The sequence below is a fragment of the Acomys russatus genome, chromosome 24 (genome assembly GCF_903995435.1).
Source record: "Acomys russatus chromosome 24, mAcoRus1.1, whole genome shotgun sequence".
Classification (NCBI taxonomy): domain Eukaryota; kingdom Metazoa; phylum Chordata; class Mammalia; order Rodentia; family Muridae; genus Acomys; species Acomys russatus.
The window spans coordinates 1452489-1480480 of record NC_067160.1 but is presented as its reverse complement, the minus strand read 5'-3'; the positions used below and the strand labels follow the sequence as shown (position 1 = coordinate 1480480).

The 27992-nt window shown below is 34.4% G+C and overlaps 2 protein-coding genes and 2 pseudogenes across 2 annotated transcripts; all 4 read right to left on the bottom strand.

The window, feature by feature from the left end:
- Positions 1 to 625: 625 nt before the first annotated feature.
- Positions 626 to 1584, bottom strand: LOC127207168 (olfactory receptor 8K3-like; annotated as a pseudogene).
- Positions 1585 to 7839: 6255 nt separating this feature from the next.
- LOC127207267 (olfactory receptor 8K5-like) lies at positions 7840 to 8796 on the bottom strand. Its single transcript, XM_051166645.1, has one exon. The coding sequence runs from the start codon at positions 8779 to 8781 to the stop codon at positions 7840 to 7842; it is 942 nt and encodes a 313-aa protein (XP_051022602.1). The 5' UTR covers positions 8782 to 8796.
- Positions 8797 to 14710: 5914 nt separating this feature from the next.
- LOC127207277 (olfactory receptor 8K5-like) lies at positions 14711 to 15664 on the bottom strand. Its single transcript, XM_051166655.1, has one exon. The coding sequence runs from the start codon at positions 15647 to 15649 to the stop codon at positions 14711 to 14713; it is 939 nt and encodes a 312-aa protein (XP_051022612.1). The 5' UTR covers positions 15650 to 15664.
- A 6552-nt stretch (positions 15665 to 22216) lies between these two features.
- LOC127207322 (olfactory receptor 8K5-like) lies at positions 22217 to 23174 on the bottom strand (annotated as a pseudogene).
- Between the last annotated feature and the right edge of the window lie 4818 nt (positions 23175 to 27992).

The window sequence follows — 27992 nt, the reverse complement described above, 5'->3', positions numbered from 1 at the left end:
GAAAATGAGTTGGTTGAGACAAGAACATGGGACAGTAAGGATATTTGGATTAGTGAGTTACAGGTTACAGAAATATATGTTAAAATGAAAGTATTGATGAAGAAGTAATATGATGATAATGTCTGTGATAGTCATTTCTTCAAAGCCATGAGAATTCTATTTTATGTAAATGAATACTATAGAGTACACATAAAATAACTATTTTGAAAAGTGAAGGCTAAGTCTAAGAGAAAGCAATTGCAGAGTCCAATAAACACCACAGGAACAGGAAACTTGAGCTTTATTTCAACAGGTTATAACCTCCAATAACATTATATATATTCATATATATGTATATATATTCTCATTATTTCTCATGACTTATAATTGTGTCACACTTCTTAATGTTAATGTGTGTGTGTGTTTGTGTGTGTATTTAGGTGTTGATGTGTGTGTTTTTAATCTCTTCATATTTGTGTAAAATCAACTTAATATGCAAAAAATTAATTTATTTTGAAATTTGTTTTCATTATTCTCTACATATAGAAGTTAAAATAATGTAATATGAATATAATACATTGTATAAACTCACATTGATAATATTGTTTTCTGAATGTATGTGAAACAAGCATTTAATTAGTGAAATTTACATTTTATGAAAATTCAAAGAAAATAATTTATGCAAATTATTCAATGTCCTTTTCAATGCGTATTTTACATCTTTGTTCCTTAAGCTGTAGATCAAGACATTCAACATGGGAATAACCAGAGTATAGAATATGGAAGCCACTTTATCAGTGTCAAAAGAGTGGCTGGGATGGGTCTGCACATACATAAATATCAAAGTTCCGTAGAAGACAGTGACCACTGTGAGGTGGGACCCACAGGTGGAGAAAGACTTGCGTCTGCCCTCAACAGAGTTCATCCTGAGAATGGCTATGAGGATTAGTAGATAAGACACGAGGACAACCAGAAGAGAGAAAATCAAATCAAAGGCGGCTAAAATTAGAATTATCAGCTCAACTTCATGGGTGTCTGAGCACAGCAGGGGTAACAAGGGGAGACTGTCACAGTAGAAATGACTGATAACATTGTAGCCACAGAAAGATAAAATGAAAATCTTAATTGTGACAAGGAGAGAAACAAACATGCAGTAAAGATAAGGAATTGCCACTAGCACCCAACATACACTGTGTGACATGATGACAGTATAGAGCAGAGGCTTACAGATCACCATGTAGTGGTCATAGGAAATTGCAGACAGGATAAAAAGCTCACTAACAATGAATACAAGAAAAAAAGAAAGCTGTGTAGCACAAAGTTTAAATGATATTGTATTTTGATCCACAACAAAATTTACTAACATTTTGGGTCCCACGGATGTAGAATAACCAAGATCTGTGACAGCCAAGTGTCGGAGAAAGAAGTACATGGGTGTGTGCAGCCTGGGGTCCACTGTGGTGAGGATGATCAGGCCCAAGTTGCCCACCAATGAGATCAGATAGATAATAAGAAACAGGCCAAACAATAGGGCCTGCAGCTCAGGGCGTCAGTGATGCCCATCAGGATAAATTCAATCACCACTGTGAGGTTGTGTTTTCCCATCCTGGCTTACTAGAAAGGCTGTTCAAAGGAGAGACAGGAGTCCTGTCAACAGATATCTTCTAAATTAACTGGCAGATTTTAGAATACCATGTAAGTATAAATAAGTATATTTAAATATAAAAAATTATGACATGTAAATATAAACTCATTGTTATTAAATGATGTGTTTTATGCATATATTTGCAAAGATAGACTCCATATTAATTTTTATTTATAATATGAAGGTAAGCATATATTGCTTACAGGCCATAATATCCCTTTCATCCAATGAAACATAGAGATAGATATCTAGGTAAGTGCTAGATAGATGTGTAAATAGATTTTAATTATATTGTAAAAAAGATAGATAGATAGATACATAGATAGATAGATACATAGATACATAGATGATTGATTTATGACAGATGCATGGCAGACATGACTGCAATGGAAATATAAGGCAATGATTTATAAAATTTTAACAAGAGGACTCCAGGCTCATCTGGAGTGGCTCACACGTCTAAAACTTTAGCACAAGAGAAGTGACTGGAAGTGACTATTAGTCTGAGATCAACCGGGGCTACACAGTATGGTCTTGTCTCCAAAATCCAGAACTAAACAAAAAGAAAATGAAACAAATCTAAATCTTAATATTGTATTTAATGTTTCATTTGCAAGTCTATACACACAATCCTATAGAAATCCTCATTTCAATAGAAATATCAGGCTTGCATGGAACATTATTTCTATTTTAGTGTTGCAAGAATTCATTGCTGAATATTTTAGAAATGAACAAAATTTATCTGGGTATGATTATCTGAAAATTCATACATCTATTGTCTGTAGAGGTCAAACTTTAACACTCAGTACAGATGTTAAATACATGTGTAAATAAGAGCCATAGACTATGTCTCCTTGCTAATCATTTGTGTGAAGTGTAGGGAAAAAAACCCCAGGATTTTTAATGTGGAAAATGACCGTATTGTTCTCCTTACCATCTTTTTATGAGATAGGATCTCACTACACACACAATTTATGTTTACAATTTAACAACTTCTTTCCTCACTTTCCTCAACTCTTAATCTTAGGCTCTACTTAGCATATCATATCCTTAAATGTTATTTTGGAAAACTACCATGAGGGATAAATAAAATATACTATAGACAATATTTTCAAGATTCACAGAAATGAAGTAAATCTTTTTGTTTCTGTAATCAATAGGAGTTCCTCCACATTATGAAATTATGTGAAATAAGACAGGAAAGCCTATAGTTAGTCAAGTAGAACTTAGTTGAATGACAGAAAGATAAGAATTTGAACAGATCATGAAGTAGAATGTATGTTGATAAAGACTTTATTATTATTATTAATAAATTATGTCATGAATAAAGATAGGATTTTATTTCTGTGTTGCCTCACTATAACTCTGTGTATGGTTTCCATAATGAAACAATGAACCTGTAACTCTAAACTATTTATATCAATTAACAGGGTAATGGCATCACTTCCCTTCTTTTCATTTTTTAATATATTTTATTAATTTATTCATATTATATCTCAATTGTTATCCAATCCCTTGTATCCTCCCAGTCCTCCCTCCCTCCCATTTTCTCCTTACTCCCCTCCCCTATGACTGTGATTGAGGGGGCATCCTCCTCCTGTATATGCTCATAGGGTGTCAAGTCTCTTCTTGGTAGCCTGCTATCCTTCCTCTGAGTGTCACTAGGCTTCCCTATCCAGGGGATGGGGTCAAATATGGGGCACCAGAGTTCGTGTGAATGTCAGACCCCACCCTCCACTCAACTGTGGAGAATGTATTGTCCATTGGCAGAAAGAGTCAAATGGTATATACTCACTTATAGCTGGACACTAGCCCAAGGGCCATGTCCCATGAAAGTCTTCACTTACCAGGAAAGTGGGACAGAGGGAAGGACATCCTATTGGAACCTTAGGTGAGAGAAGTATGGGAGAATGGGGAAATAAAAGTATCCATAAGGTCCTAGAAACCTACAAGAAGAACATTATGATGGGAAGATCTCGCCCAGGGGTTCTGCTCAAACTATGGCACCAGCCAAGGACAATACGTGCAGTAAACTTCAAACTTCCCTTCTTTTCATTCCTCCCCCCAACTGTACCCATGTTCATGTCCTTCATCTCAAATTCTCAAACCATTGTCCTCTTTGTCATTAGTATGATATAAATATATAAGTTGAACCTGTTTCATAATTTAATGTAAGTAAAGTGTATATGATTTGAGATATGAGTGCTTTGTTGTACATAATAAGTTGGAAATTTATTCCACAAAAATTCTAAAAAAGAGAGAAAATCATAGACATACATGCCAGGAGGAAGTATAAGATAAATATGCTCAAGAATTGCAGTTTACTGCAATATTAAGATTTATTCTGAAAACTTGCACTTTTTAAAATTTGGTAGCCAAAATTAAATGAGAACATTTAATAAGTATTTATCCTCCTTAATTTTTTAGTTAGAGTATAAATTAATGCATCAGAGTGTACTCATGCATATGTGTAACTATACTTTGTTCTTAATTGTCATCCTCTTTATTATCCACTCGTCTTTAAAGAAAGATCAGAAGGATCCCAATTCTTCTCCAACGTGTTCCCTCTCATGATCTGAGGACAGAAGAGGGTATTGATTTTCCTTTTAAGTCTGTAACCAGCAAGGACACTCCTTTCAGTAGCTTTGCATTTCTATGGGAAGAAGCAGACTGCTCTGTAACATGTCTACTCTCAGTTGGGTCAGGGTTGTGCTTCTATAACAGTTCTATAACAACACTTTTCCCAAAAGAAAACTGTGTGCACGTTTGTCAGGTCTCGTTGATAATCAAAGGTCTTTTAGACATTATATTTACCATGAGATTGTCTGCTTACATATCGTGTGTCAATTTAAATACTTATTGAGAATCATATGATTTTTGCTTTCTAATAAGAAAATAACATCTATAGCATTGCCAGATCCTAGACACTGAGCAACTAATTGTAGGAAACTGACAAAATCTTGGTCATTTCACTTAGACATTGATATCTTTATAGTTTCTGTTTTTTACTCTCAGTTTTTGCTAGTTAGAGGAAACTTGTGCATACTGACATAACATCTTTATATAAAAAAAAAACAGAATAACGACATTTTAAGAATATATTTTCTTTCAGCCTATAAAACATATAAAATATGAAAAGTTTCATGTCAATTCAGAGGAGAGAAGTCATATTTTAGCCCATTTACATTTGGTGTCTGGCATCACTGACTATTGAATAACAAATGACACTTTGCTATTTCCTTGCTATTCAAGGTAAACTGTACATAATGTCATTGACACATGATGTGTATATGTGACACATAATAGTCATTTTACCTGCTAAGAATCCACTACCTTTCATGTCATGTGCCCTTTAGCATGGAAAAATGAAGATAATTTATATATTTTATTATGTTTTGAAGTTCTCCCTTGGGAGATGAAAAGCAGTATATTGAATAATCCCAGAGCACTTCAAGGTTTAAATAAGTGTCTAGAGGATACGTAATAAACAAGAGCAATCAATTTATCTTCATTAGTGTATTATAGTTTACAATGAAAAATGTGCATACACATGTATGCATTTGTTACTATTTGAAACTTCATCTCCAGATAGTTATAGAGGAGAGAGCACAACAGAGTAATCTTCCTAATACACAGGGTAAATGAAACTACAAATATGAGGCACTTCCAGACTACAAGTCTGAGATCATCCATGAATCCATCCTCCTATAAAATGACTCAAATATTGTTGCGCAGTGTAATATGTGTTTTAATATGACTTGGGAAATTAACAACATATTAGAAACAATCTGGAGTGCTTATTAATAAATTGCCCAATCACAAAAAATAATAAGATTTATGTTGATATGATTTAAGCTAAGTACATTAGATGCTACAATGGGAGAGTATGAAAGACAGACACATGGCAGTAGCAGTGACAACCTATCAAAATTTCAGGATCCAACTGAAATAGAAGGTTAGCACTACCAGCTTAGAGCAGTCATTTTTATAATCCTTGTCTTCATCTTACTTGACTAATTCATAGAAAATAGTCTTATACCTGAGATAAAGCAAAAGAATATTACGTAATCTAGTTCATGTTGTGCATTCACACACACACACACACACACACACACATATGTATTACAACAACAATAAGGTTGTCATGAATTTCAGAGGTTATCTGGATGATGGGATGGACTGCAAGAGAGAGAGGGATTTGTCAATAATACAAATGCAGTGAACTCATATAAAGTTCACAAAATACAAAAAGAAAAATTGATATTAAAAATTTATAAATTATCCTTAGGACAAATATCTGGGCCAACAACTAAAGAGGAACCTTACAAAGATGTTCAAAGGGACATTTGATATGTGTCATATTTCTGAAAGATGGCAGCTGCATTTCTATAGAGGTATTAAGATGAGGTTTAAAGGGTAGTAAAGCATTATGATCCTGCACTAAAGTAACAATAGAAGATTCCTTTTCAGGTATATGACATCAGTAGATCTGTGAAGCAGATCACATTGACAGAACCACACATGGCTTCCATAATATTGAGGAGACATTTTTATTAGAGAGCTGTTATTTGCCATGGATATTTGACTTCCTGGATCTATTCAGTTTTAAAACTGAGCATATGAATTTGCCTGCACTGAGGTGTTGGTTCCATTCTCTTCGTGAGGCTGGTCCATGGGTACTGAACTAGACTGTGAGGGCTTAAGCAGATACAGCAGCACCTAAGGGATTTCAGATATTACTTCAGCTGTAAAGAAATACCAGCCTAGGACATGAAGTTTCTCTTAGTTGGTTATTCTCTTAGTTACTTTCAAACTGATGTGAAAAAATACCCCAACCAGGATGCTCATACACAAAGGAGTTTATTGGAGCCTTCCATGCCATGGCTGTGATGGCAGGGAGCATGGCTGCAGGCATGTGTGCAGGGTGCTAGAGCAAAAACAGAGAGCTCACATGTGGATTCACAGGAGGCAGAAGAAGCTAAATGTGAGCCATTACATGTTTAGAAACCACAGCACAAGCCCCTAGTCACACACCTCCTTCAGTAAGGCCACATCTCCTGATCTTCGCCAAAGAGTCTCACCAGTGAGGACCTGGTATTCGAATATAATTAGGCTTTGTGAGCCCTTCTCACTAAAACCACCATAGCTATTAACTAGAAACTCATGATTGGAGGACATGTCATACCTTACTAATGTTGATCAAGAGATTTACAATTATACCAACAAAGAACAGAAGATACAATTCACTTTTGGAGAAACAGAAAAACTTCTGATCCATTATTAATTTACATCCATCACAATGCACAGATCTTCCTATTGAGGACATATTACAATGAATGTAAACTCTTTATCAACAAATTCACCAAGCCACAAAAATAATAGCAATAGAAACAATCTAAGAGAAGTAAACCGAGTGGTGGTGTTTGTTCATTGGAACAGGGTATTAAAGGGTGTGTGTGTGTGTGTGTGTGTGTGTGTGTGTGTGTGTGTGCGCGCGCGCTGCGGTGATATTTTTGTAAACAGGTAAAAACATAATCCTGTGATAATTCTTCAGATGATCTTGTAAGTAAGCAGTAGAGATCTATAAAATGCTGGAAGTAACCACCGATGTGAGATATTTTAGAGAATAAAAGGAGATGAGAAATAACTACAAATGCATGACATTCAGAAAAAAAAGGGCCATAAGTAATGCCTAGTGTAGACCATCTATAATTACTTTCAAAAATAAATAAGTGGCTAATTAAATTTCCTACGTCATTAGCACAGAAAAACAGACAAATTAAAGATACATGGTGTTCAAAGACAGGCGATCTATAGGACATCAATAGTGTTTACAGTAATTTTAGGTTCAAAATATAAAGCTAAAATGAGATCATGCAGAAAAAATGTCGAAACTCACAAGAGAAAATGCACAAAGAAATCCATGCAAAGCGATCAAACAAATCACTGCACAGACATATAGTTAAACCTGAGTTCCCATTCACATAATATTATTTCAGAGGAAATGCTAAAAACATATTGAATCAACAGCAAGCAATGTTGCATGGGGGAAATGACAATGGAGTTTTTTCATCTAAGAGGTATTTTGTGAGACTACAAAGTACACATATAGGTCACCACAATGTTGTTTTCTGTGCATCAAATACTAACATAAGATTGTGGTATTGACTTATATTTCCTTTATCACATTTTATTAAAGCATTCCATATTAAATATTAAGTACACAGTTTACATCGTTTCTTAAAGAGTCTTAGTACGGCATTTTTCACTTCTTTGTTTCTAAAGCTGTAGATCATGGGATTAATCATGGGAATCACTAAAGTAAAAAACACAGACGCTATATTATCTGTTTCAGAGGAGTGGGTGGATTTGGGTTTTAAGTACACGAAGAGCAGAGGCACATAAAATATTACCACAACTGTCAGATGAGAACCACATGTCAAGAAGGCCTTTTTTCTTCCTTCGGCCGAATGCATCCCGTATATGGCCAGTACAATCAGAAGGTAAGAGACTAAGATAATGAAGAGGGAGGAGATCAAATTAAATGCACAAAATAATATGATCATCAATTCTATTTGCCGTGCATTTGAACACAGTAACAGTAACATGGGGGCGTCATCACAGTAGAAATGGCTAAGGACATTAAAACCACAGAAAGTCGAGGTAAAAATCTTAGTAGTTAACATCACAGCCTCGAAGACACTGTAGATGTACGGGATGCTCACCAGCGCAAGGCAGCGTCTCTCAGACATGATCACACTGTAGAGCAGAGGATTGCAGATGGCCACATAGCGATCATAGGCCATCGAAGACAATATAAAAAGTTCACAGATAATGAAAACAAGGTAGCACGCCATCTGCGTTGCACAAGCATAATAGGAAATGACATTTTGATTCATTGCTATATTCACCATCATCTTGGGGTAAATGACAGTAGAGTTACCAAGATCAATGAAAGACAGATGTCTGATAAAATAATACATAGGTGTGTGAAGGTGAGAGTCCAGCTTGGTCAAAATGATGAGGCTCAGGTTGCCTATCAGGGCGACTCCGTAGATGACTAGGAAGGCCACCAAGAGCAGAACCTGCAGCTCAGGCTTGTGTGTGATTTCTGCCAGAATGAATTCAGATGGCACTGTTGAGTTCTTCTGGCTCATTTCTACCTTCTGAAAAGATACACAATGGCTATCAACTTCTTCATAGAACCATTCAAGCACGTTTAAAAACATGATGAAAAGTTACTTTTAATGGCTCATAGAAAACTGATTAATATCTAATTCTAAAGGTTTAATAAATATGGGAAGCTCTGCTTTCCAATGGCCAACATTAGAATACAATGTAAGTATAAATACCATATATATAAATTTTAAAAATTATGACATGTGAATAGAAACTTATTGTTATTAAATGGTATGTTTCATACATAAAATTGCAAAGATAGACTGAGTGTATTAATTATGCTTCGTTTCATTCACCAAATATTTTACACTATATGTTCATTTTTATTAGTAATAGGAAGGTATGTATCCTTTGCTGTTAATTGATTGAAGTCAAGTAAGCTTCAATGCATCTCACTATATCCAATATCTTTTCCTCAATAATACAGGTGATATATCTCTTTGAGTCTATGAATTATGTATATACTTATATATAATATCTCTTTGATTCTATGAATTATAAAATTCATATTCTTGGTAAGTGGTAGATACCTGTCCAAATAGGTTACTGTCATATTATAGATAGATGATAGTGTTATATTGACAGACAGATAATTAAATAGATAGATAGATGATAGATAGATAGATAGATGATTGATAGATAGTTGGTAGGTAGTTAGATAGATAGCTTGGAACCTAGATAGATAGATTTGTGATAGCTCCATGGCAGACATGACTGCAATGGAAATAGAGGGCAAAAATTCACACAATTTTAACAAGAGAACTCCAGGCTCATCTGGAGCTGCTCACATGTCTATAACTTTAGAACAAGAGAAAGTGACTGGAAGTGACTATTAGTCTGAGATCAACCAGGGCTACACAGTGTGGTCTTGTCTCCAAAACCCAGAACTAAACAAAAAGAAAATGAAACAATTATAAATGCTTATATCTCATTTAATGTTTCATGTACAATTCTTATTCTATAGAAATCCTAATTAAAATAGAGATATTAGGTTTGCATTGAATATTATTACTATTTTAGACATGCAAGAATTTATTGCTGAATGCTTTTAGAAATGAATATACTTTACTTGAGTATGATTATTTGAAAATTCTAACATCTATCGTTTGTACAGGTTAAAGTTTAACACACGGTACAGATGCTGAATATATGTATAAATACGACTAAAAGACTATGTCTCCATGTTAATCATTTGTATGAAGTGTAGAATATATCAGAGGATTTGTAATGGAGAAAGTATCTGTACTGTTCTACTGCCCTCTATTTAGGAGACAGCTGTGTTTACACTTTGAACAAGCCTCTGTCCCCACTTTTGCCAACACTTAACCTTAGGCTCTATGTAGTGTATAATATATTTAAATGTTATTTTGGAAAAATAAATAAAATATACCATAGACAATATGTGCAAGATTCACAGAATTGACAAGAATCTTTTTGATACTCTAGGCAATAGAGTTTTTTTTATATATTATATTATGTGAGATAAAACAGGAAAGCCTATGTTAGTCACTTAGAACTTAGCTGAGTGACAGAAAGATCAGAATGTGAACAGATCATGCAATAAAGCATATGTGGATAAAGAGTTATTGTTATTGTTGTTATTATTATTAATATTTTAAATTTTGTCACAAATAAAAATAGGTTCTCAATTTTCTGTTGATTCACTCTAACTCTGTGCATGGTTTCCATAATGAAACAATGAACCTGTAACTCTAAACTACTTACATCAATTAATGTGGATAACGGCATCACTTCCCTTCTTCTTATTCCTCCCTCCAACTCTATACATGTTCATGACCTTCTCTCAAATTCTCAAACCATGGTCCACTTTATTATTATTATTAAATAAATATATAAGTTGAGCTTGGTTCAGAATTTAGTATAAGTAAATTGTATATGATTAATGGTATGAGCACTTTGTTATGCATAAAAAATTGGAACTTAAACTCATAAATTCTAAAAAAGAGAGAAAATTATAGACATATATGCCAGGAGGAAGTATAAGATTAATATGTTCAAGAATTACAATTTACTGCAATATTAAGATTTATTCTGAAAACTTGCACTTTTTAAAATTTGGTAGCCAAAATTAAATGAGAACATTTAATAAGTGTTTATCTTCCTTAATTTTTAACTTAGAGTATAAATTAATGCATCAGAGTGTACTCATGCATATGTGTAACTATATTAGTTCTTATTTGTCATCCTCTTTATTTTCCATTAATCTTTAAATAAAGATGAGAAGGATCCCAAATCTTCTCCAATGTTCCCCCTCATGATCTGAGGACAGAAGAGGGTATTGATTTTCTTTTTCAGTCTGTAACCAGCAAGGACACTCCTTTCAGTAGCTTTGCATTTCTATGGGAAGAATCAGACTGCTCTTTTACATGTCTACTCTCAGTTGGTTCCCTCTCATGCTTTAGTTCTATAACAACTCTTTACCCTATAATAAAATTGTGTGCACGTTTGTCAGATCTCGTTGAAAATCAAGGGTCTTTCAGATATTATATTTACCACGAGACTGGCTGCTTACATATGCTCTGTCAATTTAAATATTTACTGAGAACCATACGATTTTTGCTTTCTAATAAGAAAATAACATCTATAGCATTGCCAGATCCTAGACACTGAGCAACTAATTGTAGGAAACTGACAAAACCTTGGTCATTTCACTTAGACATTGATATCTTTATATTTTCTGTTTTTTACTCTCAGTTTTTGTCAGTTAGAAGAAACCTGTGCATACAGACACAGCATCTGTATATAAAGAACAGAATAATGACACCTTGTATTTTCCTTCAGCCTATTAGATATATAAAATATGAAAAGCTTCCTGTCAATTTAGAGGAGAGAAGTCATATTTCAGCCCATTTACATTTGGTGTCTGGCATCACTGACTATTGGATAACAAATGACACTTTGCTATTTCCTTGCTATTCAAGGTAAACTGCACATAAAGTCATACAAACACGGTGGATGTCTGTGACACACAATAGTCATTTTACCTGCTAAAAATCCTCTATCTTGCATGTCATGTGCCCTTTCGCATGGAAAAGTGAAGATAATTTATATATTTTATTATGTTTTGAGGTTCTCTCCTGGGAGATGCCAAGCAATAGTTTGTATAATCCCAGAGCACTTTAAAGCTTAAATAAATGCCTAGAGGATGCCTACTAAACAAGGGCAATCAAATTATGTTCACTAGTGTATTAGAGTTTACTATGAAAAGTGTATATGCACACATGGGCACAGTTTGCAATTAGAAACTTTATCTCCAAATAGTTAGTAGAGGAAAGAGTACAACCCAGTAATCATCCTAATACACAGGGTAAATGAAACTACAGATAGAAAGCACTTCCAGACTAGCAATCTGAGATCATTCATGAATCCAACCTTCTAAAAAATTAATGAAATATATTTAAGCAGTTTAATATGTATTTTAATATGATTTGAGAAATTAACAACATATTAGAAACAACCTGGAGTACTTATTAAAAATTATGCAATCATAAAAATATTAGGTTTTATGTTGACATTATTTAACCTTCAAACAATAGATGCTACAACGCAAGGGTATTAAAGACAGACATAATGCAGTTGCAGTGACAACCTAGCAAATTATCAGGATCGGACTGAGATGGAAGGTCAGCACTACCAGCATGAATAAATTATTTTTTATAAACCCTCTCTTCACCTGAATTGAATAACTCTCAGAAAATAGTTTTATAACTGAGATAAAAGACAATAATCTTATGCAAATCCTGTTTATATTGTGCATAGACCCATTTATTCCAACAATAAGGAAGTCAAGAATTTCAGGGTTTTTCTGGATGATCGGACAGCTTGGAAGAGAAATAAGGATTTGTCAATAATACATATGCAGTGAACTCATATGAAGGTCTCAAAATATAAAAAAAAAAAATAAAGAAAAAAATGATTGTAAACATTAAAACCTTCCTTAGGACAAACATCTGGGGCAATAAGTAAAGAGGAACCTTACAAAGACGTTCAAAGGGAAGTTTAAGAAATTCATCATATTTCTGAAAGATGGAAGCTGCACTTCTCTGTAGGTATTAAGTTAAGATTTAAAGTGTGGCAAAGCATTATGATGGTGCAGCAAAGGACAAAAGAAGATTCCTTCTCAGGTATATGACCTCAGTAGATCTGAGAAGCAGATCACATTGACAGAATCACACATGGCTTCCATAATATTGAGTGGGCATTTTTGATTAGAGAGCTGTTATTTGCCACAGATATGAGATTTCCTGGATCTATTCAGTTTTAAAACTGAGCATATGAATTTGCCTGCACTGAGGTGTTGGTTCCATTCTCTTCGTGAGGCTGGTCCATGGGTACTAAACCAGAACATGAGGGCTTAAGCAGATACAGCAGCACCTAAGGGATTCCGATATTACTTCAGCTGTAAAGAAATACCAGCCTAGGACATGAAGTTTCTCTTAGTTGGTTATTCTCTTAGTTACTTTCAAACTGATGTGAAAAAACACCACAACCAAGATGCTCATACAAAGAAGAGTTTATTGGAGCCTTCCATGCCATGGCTGTGATGGTGGGAGCATGGCTGCAGGCATGTGCGCAGGGTGCTAGAGCAAAAACAGAGAGCTCACATGTGGATTCACAGGAGGCAGAAGAAGCTAAATGTGAGCCATTACACGTTTAGAAACCACAGCACAAGCCCCTAGTCACACACCTCCTTCAGTAAGGCCACATCTCCTGATCTTCGCCAAAGAGTCTCACCAGTGAGGACCTGGTATTCGAATATAATTAGGCTTTGTGAGCCCTTCTCACTAAAACCACCATAGCTATTAATTGGAAACTCATGATTGGAGGACATGTCATACATTATCCATTGATCAAGAGATCTAGAAATATACCAAAAAATAACAGAAGATATAATTCATGTTTGGAGAAACAGAAAAACTTCTGATCAATTACTAATTTACATCCATCACAAATGCACAGATCTGCCTATTGAGCACATATTACAAAGAATATAACCTCTTTATCAACAAATTCACCAAGCCACCAAAAATTATAACAGTAGAATCAATTTAAGAGAAGTAACCTTTGTCATGGTGCATGTGTATTGAGGGAGGGGATTAGTGAGTGACTGAGTGAGTGTGTGTGTGCACGCATTTGTGTGTGTGTGCGTGTGCATGTGTGTGTGCGTGTGTGTGTTCTATTTCTGTAAACTGGTAAACACATAATCCTCTGGTAATTCTTCTGATGATCTTGTAAGTAATCCGTAGAGATCTACAAAATTCTAAAAGTAACCACAGACTTGAGATATTTTAAAGAAGAAAATGAGACCAGAAATAACTGAAAATGCATGACATTCAGAAAATAAAAGGCCATAAATAATGCGTTGTGTAGACCATCTATACTTACTTTCTAAAAAATAAATAATTGTCTAATTATGTTTCAAATGTCATTAGCACAGAAAAACTAAAGATATATGGTGTTCAAATACAGGCAGTGTATAGGACATCAATGGTGTTTATGGTAATTTTGTTCAAAATGTAAAGTTAAAATCAGATCACACAGAAAAATGTCTAAACACACAAGACAAAATAAGCCAATGAAATCCACAGAAAGCAATCAGTCAAACACAGTGCATGACATCTAGTGAATCCTGAGTTCCCTTTACATAATATTAGTTTAGAGGAAATGCTAAACACAAAATGAATCAATAGCAAGAAATGTGTGGGGGATGTGACAGTGGAGTTCTATCATCTAAGAAGTATTTTGTGAGACTACAAAGTATACATTCTAATGTTCTATATGTCATGACAATGTTTTTTTTTTACTGTGCAGTAATACTAACATACAATTGTGGTACTGACTTATATTTGCTTTATCACATTTTATTAAAACATTCCATATTAAATATTAAGTACACAGTTTACATCGGTTCTTAAAGACTCTCATGACAGCATTTTTCACTTCTTTGTTCCTAAAGCTGTAGATCAAGGGATTAAGCATGGGAACCACTAAAGTATAAAACACAGAGGCTTTTTTCTCTGATTCAAGGGAGTGGGTGGATTTGGGCTGTAAGTACATGGAAAGCAGAGGCACATAAAATATCACCACGACTGTCAGATGAGAACCGCATGTCAAGAAGGCCTTTTTTCTTCCTTCAGCCGAATGCATCCCAAATATGGCCAGTACAATCAGAAGGTAAGAGACTAAGATAATGAAGAGGGAGGAGATCAAATTAAATGTTGCAAATAATATGATCATCAATTCTATATCCCGTGTTCTAAAACACAGTAATGGTAACACAGGGACATTGTCACAGTAGAAATGGCGAATGACAGATCCACAGAAAGCCGATGTAAAAACATTACTAGTTATCACCAAAGACTGGAGGATACTATGGAGATACGGGATGCTCACCAGCGCAAAGCAGCGTCTCTCAGACATGATCACACTGTAGAGCAGAGGATTGCAGATGGCCACATAGCGATCAATGGCCATTGAAGACAATATAAAAAGTTCACAGATAATGAAAACAGTGTAGAATGCCATCTGTATTGCACAGCCATAATAGGAAATGACATTTTGATTCATCGCTATATTCACCATTGTCTTGGGGTAAATGACAGTAGAGTTAGCAAGATCAATGAAAGACAAGTGTCTGATAAAATAATACATGGGTGTGTGAAGGTGAGAGTCCAGCTTGGTCAAAATGATGAGGCTCAGGTTGCCTATCAGGGCGACTCCATAGATCACCAGGAAGGCCGCCAAGAGCAGAAGCTGCAGCTCAGGATTGTGTATGATTTCTGCCAGAATGAATTCAGATGGCACTGTTGAGTTCCTCTGGCTCATTTCTACCTTCTGAAAAGATACACAATGGCTATCAGCTTCTTCATAGAACCATTCAAGCACGTTTAAAAACATGATGAAAAGTTACTTTTAACGGCTCATAGAAAACTGATTAATATCTAATTCTAAAGGTTTAATAAAAATGGGAAGCTCTACTTTCCAAATTTCAGACTTTAGAATACAGTGTAAATATGAATAACATATATTTAAAATTAAAAATTATGAAATTTCAGTATAAGCTCATTGTTATTAAATGGTTTGTTTCATACATATAAGTTCAAAGATAGACTGTGTATTAATTATGTGTGTTTTCATTCACCAAATAATTTTACCCTCATATTCATTTTATTAGTAGTAGGAAGGTAAGCATTGCTACTATTGCTGCTAATGGATTGAAGCCAAATAAGCTTCATTGCTTTTCAGTATATCCAATACCATTTCCTCAATAATACATGTGATAATATCTCTTTGTTCCTATGAAACATAGAGATGGATATCTAGGTAAGTGCTAGATCCATGTGAAAACAGATTATAGTTATCCTGTTCATAAATTATATGTATAAATAATGTAAGAATAGATAGATGATAGATAGATAGATATTAGATAGATAGGTAGATGATAGATAGGCTTATGACAGATGCATGGCTGACATGACTGCAATAGAAATACAAAGCAATGATTTATAAAATTTTAATAATAGCACTCAGTATTCATATAGGAGCTGCTCACATGTCTATAACTTTAGAACAAGAGAAAGTGACTGGAAGTGACTATTAGTCTGAGATCAACCAGGGCTACACAGTGTGGTCTTGTCTCCAAAACCCAGAACTAAACAAAAAGAAAATGAAACAAATATATATCTTAATATCCTACTTAGTGTTTCATGTACAATTCTATTCTTATAGTGCTCCTCACTTTAATAGATATACTCACTTATATCTGCATACTAGCCCAAGGAGCATGTCCCACGAAAGCCTTCACTTGCCAGGATACTGGGACAGAGGGAAAGGCATCCTATTGGGACTCTAAATGAGAGACGCATGGGAGAATAGCAAAATAAAAGGATACAGAGGGTCCTAGAAATCTACAAGTAGAACATTATGATAGGCAGATTTGGGCCCAGGGGTCCCGCTTAAACTAAGGCACCAGCCAAGGACAATGCAGGAGGTAAACTTTAAACCCCTTCCCAGATCTAGCCAATGGTCAGAACATTCTCCACAGTTGAATGGAGAGTGGGATATGACTTTCTCACGTACTCTGGTGCCTCACATTTGACCATGTCCTCTGGAGGGGGAGACCTGGTGGCACTCAGAGGAAGGACAGCATGTTGCCAAGAAGAGACTTGATACCCTATGAGAATATACAGGGGGAGGTAATCCCCCTCAGGAACAGTCATAGGGGAGGGGAATAATGGGAAAATGGGGGGGGGAGGAATGGGAGGATACAAGGGATGGGATAAACATTGAGATGTAACAAGAATAAATTAATAAAAAAATAGATCATCAGGCTTGCATTGGATATTGTTACTATTTTGATCATGCTAGAAGTCATTGCTGACTATTTTAGAAATGAATAAAATTTATTTGAGTATGATTATCTGAAAATTCTTACATCTATTGTTTGTATAAGGCCTAACTAAACACATGCTAAAGATGTTGAATATATTTATAAATAAGAGGCATAGACTATATCTCCCTGCTAATTATTTGTGTGAACTGTAGAAAATATTAAAGATTTTTAATAGAGAAATCATCTGTATTTTTCCTCTCACTTCTTTTTAGGAGACAGAATTTCATTGTCTACACCAGCTGTGCTTACACATTAAACAAGCCTCCTTCCTCTTTTCGCCAACACATAACCTTAGGCTCTACTTAGTATATGATATATTTAAATGTTAATTTGGAAATACATTACAAGAGATAAATAAAGTATCCTATAGAAAAGAGGTGCGAGATTCACAGAAATGACATAGATCTTTCTGTTATTCAGACAATAGGAGTTTCTTTACATTATAGTATATGAGATAAGACAGGAAAGCCTATAGTTAATCAAGAAGAACTTTGCTGAATGACAGAAAGATCAGAATTTGAACAGATTATGCAATAAAACATATGTGGACAAAGAGTTATTATTATTGTTGTTATTATTATTAATATTTATTAAACTTTGTCACGAATGAAGATAGGTTCTCAATTCTTTGTTGCCTCACTACAGCTCTGTGCATGGTTTCCATAAAGAAACAATGAACCTGTAACTCTAAACAACTTATATCAATTAACATGGATAACGGTATCACTTCCCTTCTTCTCATTCCTCCTCCAACTCTCTCCATGTTCATGTCTTTCATCTCAAATTCTCTAACCACTGTCCTCTTTATCATTATTATTATATAAATGTATAAATTGAACTTGTTTTGCAATTTAGTGTAAGCATATTGTGTATGATTTGAGGTTTGAGCACTTTTATTCCTCAAAAATTCTAAAAAAGAGAGAAAATTATAGACATATATGCCAGGAGGAAGTATAAGATTAATATGTTCAAGAATTACAATTTACTGCAATATTAAGATTTATTCTGAAAACTTGCACTTTTTAAAATTTGGTAGCCAAAATTAAATGAGAACATTTAATAAGTGTTTATCTTCCTTAATTTTTAACTTAGAGTATAAATTAATGCATCAGAGTGTACTCATGCATATGTGTAACTATACTTTGTTCTTATTTGTCATCCTCTTTATTTTCCATTAATCTTTAAATAAAGATGAGAAGGATCCCAAATCTTCTCCAATGTTCCCCCTCATGATCTGAGGACAGAAGAGGGTATTGATTTTCTTTTTCAGTCTGTAACCAGCAAGGACACTCCTTTCAGTAGCTTTGCATTTCTATGGGAAGAATCAGACTGCTCTTTTACATGTCTACTCTCAGTTGGTTCCCTCTCATGCTTTAGTTCTATAACAACTCTTTACCCTATAATAAAATTGTGTGCACGTTTGTCAGATCTCGTTGAAAATCAAGGGTCTTTCAGATATTATATTTACCATGAGACTGGCTGCTTACATATGCTCTGTCAATTTAAATATTTACTGAGAACCATACGATTTTTGCTTTCTAATAAGAAAATAACATCTATAGCATTGCCAGATCCTAGACACTGAGCAACTAATTGTAGGAAACTGACAAAACCTTGGTCATTTCACTTAGACATTGATATCTTTATATTTTCTGTTTTTTACTCTCAGTTTTTGTCAGTTAGAAGAAACCTGTGCATACAGACACAGCATCTGTATATAAAGAACAGAATAATGACACCTTGTATTTTCCTTCAGCCTATTAGATATATAAAATATGAAAAGCTTCCTGTCAATTCAGAGGAGAGAAGTCATATTTCAGCGCGTTTACATTTGGTGTCTGGCATCACTGACTATTGAATAACAAATGACACTTTGCTATTTCCTTGCTATTCAAGGTAAACTGCACATAAAGTCATACAAACACGGTGGATGTCTGTGACACATAATAGTCATTTTACCTGCTAAGAATCCTCTATCTTGCATGTCATGTGCCCTTTCACATGGAAAAGTGAAGATAATTTATATATTTTATTATGTTTTGAGGTTCTCTCCTGGGAGATGCCAAGCAATAGTTTGTATAATCCCAGAGCATTTTAAAGTTTAAATAAATGCCTAGAGGATGCCTACTAAACAAGGGCAATCAAATTATGCTCACTAGTGTATTAGAGTTTACTATGAAAAGTGTATATGCACACATGGGCACAGTTTGCAATTAGAAACTTTATCTCCAAATAGTTAGTAGAGGAAAGAGTACAACCCAGTAATCATCCTAATACACAGGGTAAATGAAACTACAGATAGAAAGCACTTCCAGACTAGCAATCTGAGATCATTCATGAATCCAACCTTCTAAAAAATTAATGAAATATATTTAAGCAGTTTAATATGTATTTTAATATGATTTGAGAAATTAACAACATTTTAGAAACAATCTGGAGTGCTTATTAATAATTATACAATCATAAAAATATTAGGTTTTATGTTGATATTATTTAACCTTCATACAGTAGATGCTACAATGCAAGGATATTAAAGACAGACACAATGCAGTTGCAGTGACAACCTAGCAAATTATCACGATCTGACTGAGGTGGAAGGTCAGCACTACCCGCTTGAAGAAGTCATTTTTATATTCCTGTCTCCACCTGAATTGACCAATCAAAGATAATGGTGTTATAACTGAGATAAAGCAAAAGAACATTACACAATCTTGTTTATGTTGTACACACATACACGTTTATATGTCAAGTATCACAACAATAGTATGGAAGTGGCAGATTGCACTGGACGATGGGATGGCTTGCAGAGAAAGCATGATTTGAAAATAATCCAAATGCAGTGAACTCCTATAACGTTCTCAAAACATAAAAAAGAGAAAAATTGATTTTAAAAATTTATAAATTCTCCTTAGGACAAACATCAGGGCCAATAACTAAAGAGGAACATTATGAAAATATTAATAGGGAAGTTTAAGAAATTTGTCATATTTCTGAAGGGTGTTAGCTGCCCTCATCTGTAGGTGTTAAGATAAGATTTAAAGTGTAATAAATCATTAAGATGGTGCAGCAAATGACAATAGAAGATTCTTTCTCAGGTGTATGACCTCAATAGATCTGAGAAACTGATCCCATCGACAGAACCACACTTGGCTTCCATACTATTGAGTAGGCCTTAATGATTATAGAGCTGTTATTTGCCAGAGATACGTGATTACCTGGAACTATTTGTTTTTAAATCTGAGCATATGACTCTGCCTGCATTTAGACAGTTGGTTCCATTCTCTTCGTGAGTCTTGTTTGTGGGTACAAAAGCAGAAACTGAAGGCTTAAAAACATATACCAGCACCAAGCGATATTCTATATTTCTTCAGCTGTAAGGAAATAACTGCCTAGGACATGAAATTTCCAAAGTTGGTTATTTCCGTAATTACTTTTCTATTGCTGTGAAAAAATACCACAACGAAGATACTTATTGAGGAAGGATAACAGGTCACCAAGAAGAGCCTGGATACCCTATGAGCTTATATGGGGAGGCGGTCCTCCTCAGTCACAGACATAGGGGAGGGGAGTAGGGGGAAGCGGGAGGGAGGGAGGAATGGGAGGATACAAGGGATAGCTAACAATTGAGATGTAATATGAATAAATTAATTTTTAAAAAGACTGCAAAAATAGTTTATTGGAACCTTCCAGTCCATGACTGTGACAGTTTGGAGCATGGCTGCAGGCATGTGGGTGTGATGTAGGAGCCATTACATAGAGGTCACATGTGGATTCACAGGAGGCAGGAGAAGCTAAATGTGAGTCATTTAATGTTTAAAAATCACAAAGCAAGCCCCTAGTCACACACCTCCTTCAGTAAGGCCACATCTCCTGATCTTTGCAAACAGTCCTACCAATGAGGACCTGGTATTCAAATCTAATTAGCCTTTGTGAGCCCTTCTCATTAAAACCACCACAGCTATTAATTGGAGACTCATGATTTGAGGATATATCAGACCTTAGTAATGTTGATCATATGATCCACAAATATACCAACAAAGAACAGATTAAAATTACAGTAGGAGGATCAGAAAAATTTCAGAACATTTGTTAATTTACATCCATAACAAACACACAGATAGTCCTATGGAGCACATGCTACGAAGAATATAAACTCTTTATTACCAGTTCACTAAGTAAATGAAAACAATAGCAGTAGAGACAGTACTAAGAGAAGTAACGCTAGTGGTGGTGTGTGAGTGCTGGGATTAAAGTGTATCTGTGCGTATGTGTGTGTGTACTATTTTTGTAAACTGTTAAATATATAATATTCTCATAATTCTTCTGATGAAATCGTGTATACACAGTTAAGATCTCCAAAATTCTGAGAGTAACAGCAGACCTGTGATATTTTCAAGACTAACATGAGACCAGAAATAACTGAAAATGCAAGACATTCATAACATAAAGGGTAATAAACAGTGCCTTGTGCAGACCACTGAAAAATGCTTTGAAATAAAAAAAAGGTGTCTAATTAAATTTAAAATGTTGTTCACATAGAAAAAACAGACAAATTAAAGATATATGGTATTGAAAGACGGGCAATCTCTAGGATATCAATCCTGTTTACAGTAATATTAGATTCAAAATATAAAGTTAAAATCAGACCAAGCAAAAAAATGTCCAAACAACAAGAGAAAATACACAAACAAAATCCATGCAAAGCAGTCAACCAAATCATTGTATAGACATAAAGTTAAACCTAAGTTCCAATTTACATAATATTAGTTGAGAGGAAATGTTAAACACTTTCTGAATCAATAGCAAGAAATGTTGCATGGGGTAAGTGACAACGAAGTTATTTCATCTAAGAAGTATTTTGTGAGACTAGAAAGTATACATTATAAGGTTCTATATGTTATCACAATGTTTTTTTACTGTTCATCAAATACTAACATAAGATTGTGATATTGACTTATATTTCTTTTATCACATTTTATTAAAATATCCCATGTTTAATATTAAGTACACAGTTTACATCGTTTCTTAAAGAGTCTTAGTACGGCATTCTTCACTTCTTTGTTTCTAAAGCTGTAGATCATGGGATTAATCATGGGAACCACTAAAGTAAAAAACACAGAGGCTATATTATCTGTTTCAGAGGAGTGGGTGGATTTGGGCTGTAAGTACACGAAGAGCAGAGGCACATAAAATACTACCACGACAGTCAGATGAGAACCACAAGTCAAGAAGGGCCTTTTTTCTTCCTTCGGCCGAATGCATCCCGTATATGGCCAGTACAATCAGAAGGTAAGAGACTAAGATTATGAAGAGGGAAGAGATCAAATTGAGTGCTGATAATAATATGATCATCAATTCTATATCCCGTGCTTTTGAACACAGTAATGGTAACACAGGGATATTGTCACAGTAGAAATGGTGAATGACATTAGATCCACAAAAAGTTGAGGTAAAAATCTTACTAGTTATCAATACAGACTCAAAGATACTATGGAGATACGGGATGCTCACGAGTGCAAGGCAGCGTCTCTCAGACATGATCACACTGTAGAGCAGAGGATTGCAGATGGCCACATAACGATCAATGGCCATTGCAGACAATATAAAAAGTTCACAGATAATGAAAACAAGGTAGATTGCCATCTGTGTTGCACAGCCATAATAGGAAATGACATTTTGATTCATCGCTATATTCACCATCATCTTGGGGTAAATGACAGTAGAGTTACCAAGATCAATGAAAGACAGGTGTCTGATAAAATAATACATGGGTGTGTGAAGGCGAGAGTCCAGCTTGGTCAAAATGATGAGGCTCAGGTTGCCTATCAGGGCTACTCCATAGATGACCAGGAAGGCTGCCAAGAGCAGAACCTGCAGCTCAGGCTTGTGTGTGATTTCTGTCAGAATGAATTCAGCTGGCACTGTTGAGTTCCTCTGGCTCATTTCTACCTTCTGAAAAGATACACAATGGCTATCAACTTCTGCATAGATCCATTGGAGCACATTTAAAATGTGACTAAAAATTACATTTAATGATTCATAGAAAAATGATTTCAATATCTAAATCTGAATATTAAATAAATATGGGAAGCTCTACTTTCGAAATGGCAGACTTTAGAACACAATAAAGTATAAATAGCATATACTTAAAATTTAAAAATTATGACATATGAATATAAACTCATTTTTATTAAATAGTTTGTTTCATACATATATCTTCAAAGAAGACTGAGTGCTTTATTTAGGCATGGTTTCATTCACCAAATATTTTATACTCCATATTTATTTTATTAGTAAAACGAAGGTATGTATCCTTTGCTGCTAGTGGATTGAAGCCAAGTAAGTGTCAGCGCATCTCACTATATCCAATATCCTTTCCTCAATAATACAGATTATAGTATCTCTTTGATTCTATGAAACATAAAGATAGATATCTGGGTAAGTTACATACATGTGCAAATAGGTTTTAGTTGTGTTGTACATAGATGATAGATATGATAGATAGATAGGTGATAGATTTATGATAGCTGAATGGCAGACATGACCATAATGGAAATATAAGGCAACGATTTATAAAATTTTTACAAGAGGATTCAGGGTTCATCTGGAGCAGCTGACACGTCTATAACTTTAGGACAAGAGAAAGTGACTGGAAGTGACTATTAGTCTGAGATCAACCAGGGCTACACAGTGTGGTCTTGTCTCCAAAACCCAGAACTAAACAAAAAGAAAATGAAACAAATATAAAATTTAATTTCTTATATAATGTTTCATGTTCAATTCTAAACTTCAATAGATTTCAATAGAGATATCAGGCATGCATTGAATATTATTACTGTTATAGTCATGCAAGAATTCATTGCTGACTATTTTAGAAATGAATAAAATTTGTTTGAGTATGATTATGTGAAAATTCTCACATCTGTTGTTTGTACACGTCATAATGTTAACACGCTGTGCAGATGTTAAATACATGTATAAATAATAGTCAGAGACCCTGTCTCCCTGCTAATCATTTGTATGAAGTGTAGAAAATATCAGAGGATTTTTAATGGATAAATTTTCTCTATTGTTCTCCCTCCCCTCTTTTATGAGACAGGATCTCAAAATGCTGTTACACTTTGAACAAGCCTCTTTCCTCACTTTTGCCAATACTTAACTTTATTCCTCAAAAATTCTAAAAAAGAGAGAAAATTATAGAGATATATGCCAGGAAGAAGTATAAGAAAAATAAGCTGAAGAATTGCAATATAAAGCAATATGGACATTTACTCTGAAAACTTGAATTTTTTTCAATTTTGTTACAAATAATAAAAAGGAACATTTAATATTTATCTTCACTGATTTTTAGTTATCCTGTAAGTTAATGCATCAGATAATATTAATGCATATACATAACTACTATTTGTTCTTATTTGTAATCCTGTTTATTATCCATTCATCTTTAACTAAAGATCAGAAGGATCCCAATTTTTCTCCAACTTGTTCCCCCTCATAATCTGTGGACAGAAGAGGGTATTGATTTTCTTTTTAAGTCTGTAAATAGCAATGACATTTCTTTCACTAGCTTTGCGTTTCTATGGGAAGTATCAGACTGCTTATTTTTATGGGAAGAATCAGACAGCTTTTTTACATTTTTACAATCAGTTGATGCACTGTCATGTCTTAGTTCTATAACAGTACTTTATAAGAAAATGTTATCCACGTTTGTCAGATGTTGTTGAAAATCAAAGGTCTTTTAGATATTATATTTACCACAAGACTCTCTGCTTCAATATCTTCTGTAAATTTAAATACTTATTGAGAATCATATGATGTTTGTTTTCTAATGAGAATTTATCATCTACAGCAATACCAGAGCCTAGACACTGAGTAACTCGTTATAAGAAACTGACAAAGTCATGGTTATTTTAATTAGACATTAACATCTTTATAGTTTCTGTTTTTTGCTCTCAGTTTTTGTCAGTTGAAATAATGTGGATGCAGACACAGCATCTTTATATAAAGAGCAGAATAATGACATTTCAGAATATATTTTCTTTCAGCCTATAAAATATAAAAAGTTTCATGTCAATTCAGAGGAGAGAAGTCATATTTCAGCACATTTACATTTGGTGTCAGGAACCACTGACTTGAATAAGAAATGACAATTTGCTATTTCCTTGCTATTGAAGGTAAACTGCACATAAAGTCATAGAAACATAGTGGATATCTGTGACAATAATAGTCATTTTACCTGCTAAGAATCCTCTATCTTGCATGTCATGTGCCCTTTCACATGGAAAAGTGAAGATAATTTATATATTTTATTATGTTTTGAGGTTCTCTCCTGGGAGATGCCAAGCAATAGTTTGTATAATCCCAGAGCATTTTAAAGGTTAAATAAATGCCTAGAGGATGTCTACTAAACAAGGGCAATCAAATTATGTTCACTAGTGTATTAGAGTTTACTATGAAAAGTGTATATGCACACATGGGCACAGTTTGCAATTAGAAACTTCATCTCCAGATAGTTATAGAGGGGAGAGTTCAACCCAGTAATCATCCTAATACACAGGGTAAATGAAACTACAGATAGGAGCCACTTCCAGACTAGAAGTCTGACATCTTCCATGAATGCATTATCCTACAAAATGAACCAACAATTGCTAAGTAGTTTAATAGCTGTTTTAATATGACTTGGGAAATTATCAGCAGATGAGAATCAATGTGGAGTGCTTATTAATAAATTACCCAATCATAAAAAATATGATTTTGGTTGATATTATTTAGCCTGTTTGCATTAGATGTTACAATGCAAGGGTGTTAAAGACAGACAAAGAGCAGTAGCAGCTACTACGTAGCAAATTTTCAGGAACTGCCTGACAGAACGTCAGCACTACCAGCTTAATGATGTCATTTTTACAGTAGCTGTCTTCACCTGAATTGACTAATTCAAAGAAAATAATTTTATGACTGAGATAAATGAAAAGGAAATATGCAGCTCTTGGTAATGTTGTGCATATAGACATATTTATTTGTATATGTATCACAAAAACAGTAAGGAAGTCATGAATTTCAGAGGGTATCTAGATGATGGGATGGATTGCAGGAGAGAGAGGGATTCATCAATAATACAAATGCAGTGAACTCATATGAAGTTCACAAAATATTAAAAAATATAAAAAAGAACAAATTGTTTTTAAAAATTCATAGACTCTCTTTAGGACAAACATCTGGGGCAATAACTATAAAGGAACCTTGTGAAGATGTTCAAAGAGAAGTTTAAGAAATTCATCATATTTCTGAAGGATGGTAGCTGCACTTCTCTGTAGGTATTAAGATGAGATTTAAAATGTAGTAAAACATTACAATGGTGCAGCAAAGTGAGAATAGAAGACTCTTTTTCAGGTATATGACCTGAGTAGATCAGTGAAGCAGATTACATTGACAGAACCACACATGGTTTCCATAATATTGAGGAGACATTTTTGATTAAAGAGCTGTTATTTGCCACAGATGTGTTATTTCCTGGATCTATTCAGTTTTAAAACTGAGCATATGACTTGCCCTGCACTTAGAGGCTTGGTTCCATTCTCTTAGTGAGGCTGGTTTGTAGGTAAAGAACCAAAGTGAAGGCTTCGACAGATACACCAGCACCTAAGAAATTGTCTGTATTTCTTCAGCTCTTCAGACATGAAGTTTCCATAGTTGGCTATTTTCTTAGTTACTTTCCTACTGATGTCAAAAAAAAAAAAAAAAATACCACAACCTAGATGCTCATACAAAAAAAGAGTTTATTGGAGCCTTCCATTCCATGGCTGTGATGGCAGGGAGCATGGCTGCAGGCATGTGCTAGAGCAATAACAGAGAGCTCACATGTGGATTCACAGGAGGCAGGAGAAGCTAAATGTGAGTCATTACATGTTTAGAAACCACAGCACAAGCCCCTAGTCACACACCTCCTTCAGTAAGGCCACATCTCCTGATCTTTGCCAAAGAGTCTCACCAGTGAGGACCTGGTATTCGAATATAATTAGGCTTTGTGAGCCCTTCTCACTAAAACCACCATAGCTATTAATTGGAAACTCATGATCTTAGTGATGTTGATCATGTGATCTAGAAATATACCAACAAAGAACAGAAGATTTAATTCACGGTAGAGAAAGAGAAAAGCTTCTATCCATTATTAATTTATATACATAACAAATGCACAGATATTCCTATTGTCACATACTGCTAAGAATATAAACTCTTTCTAATAAATTCACTAAGCCACAAAAATAATAACAATAAAAACAATACTAAGAGTAGAAACCTTAGTGGTGGTGTATGTGTGTTTGGAGTGTAGATTAAAGTGTGTGTGTGCTTTTTTAAAAACTGTTAAATATATAACCCCCTATAATTCTCCTTATGATCTTTTGAGTGTCAGTAGAGGTCTACAAAATTCTGAAAGTAACCAGAGACTTGATATATTTTAAAGAATAAAATAAGACAAGAAGTAACTGAAAATGCATGACATTCAGAAAATAAAGTGCAATAAATAATGCCTTGTGCAGACCACCTGTAATTACTTTAAAATAAATAAAGTAGCATCTAATTAAATTTAAAATGTTGATAGCATAGAAAACCAGACAAATTAAAGATATATGGTGTTCAAAGACAGTTTGTCTATAGGACATCAATTGTGTATACAGTGATTTTAGGTTCAAAATATAAAGTTAAAATAAGATCAAGCAGATAATGTCTAAAAATACAAGAAAAATAAGCAAACAAAATCCATGCAAAGCAATCAGT

What these genes read in the sequence shown, in the direction of transcription:
- LOC127207277 (XM_051166655.1), bottom strand. Translation starts at nt 15,649, where the DNA reads ATGAGCCAGAGGAACTCAACAGTGCCATCTGAATTCATTCTGGCAGAA.
- LOC127207267 (XM_051166645.1), bottom strand. Translation starts at nt 8,781, where the DNA reads ATGAGCCAGAAGAACTCAACAGTGCCATCTGAATTCATTCTGGCAGAA.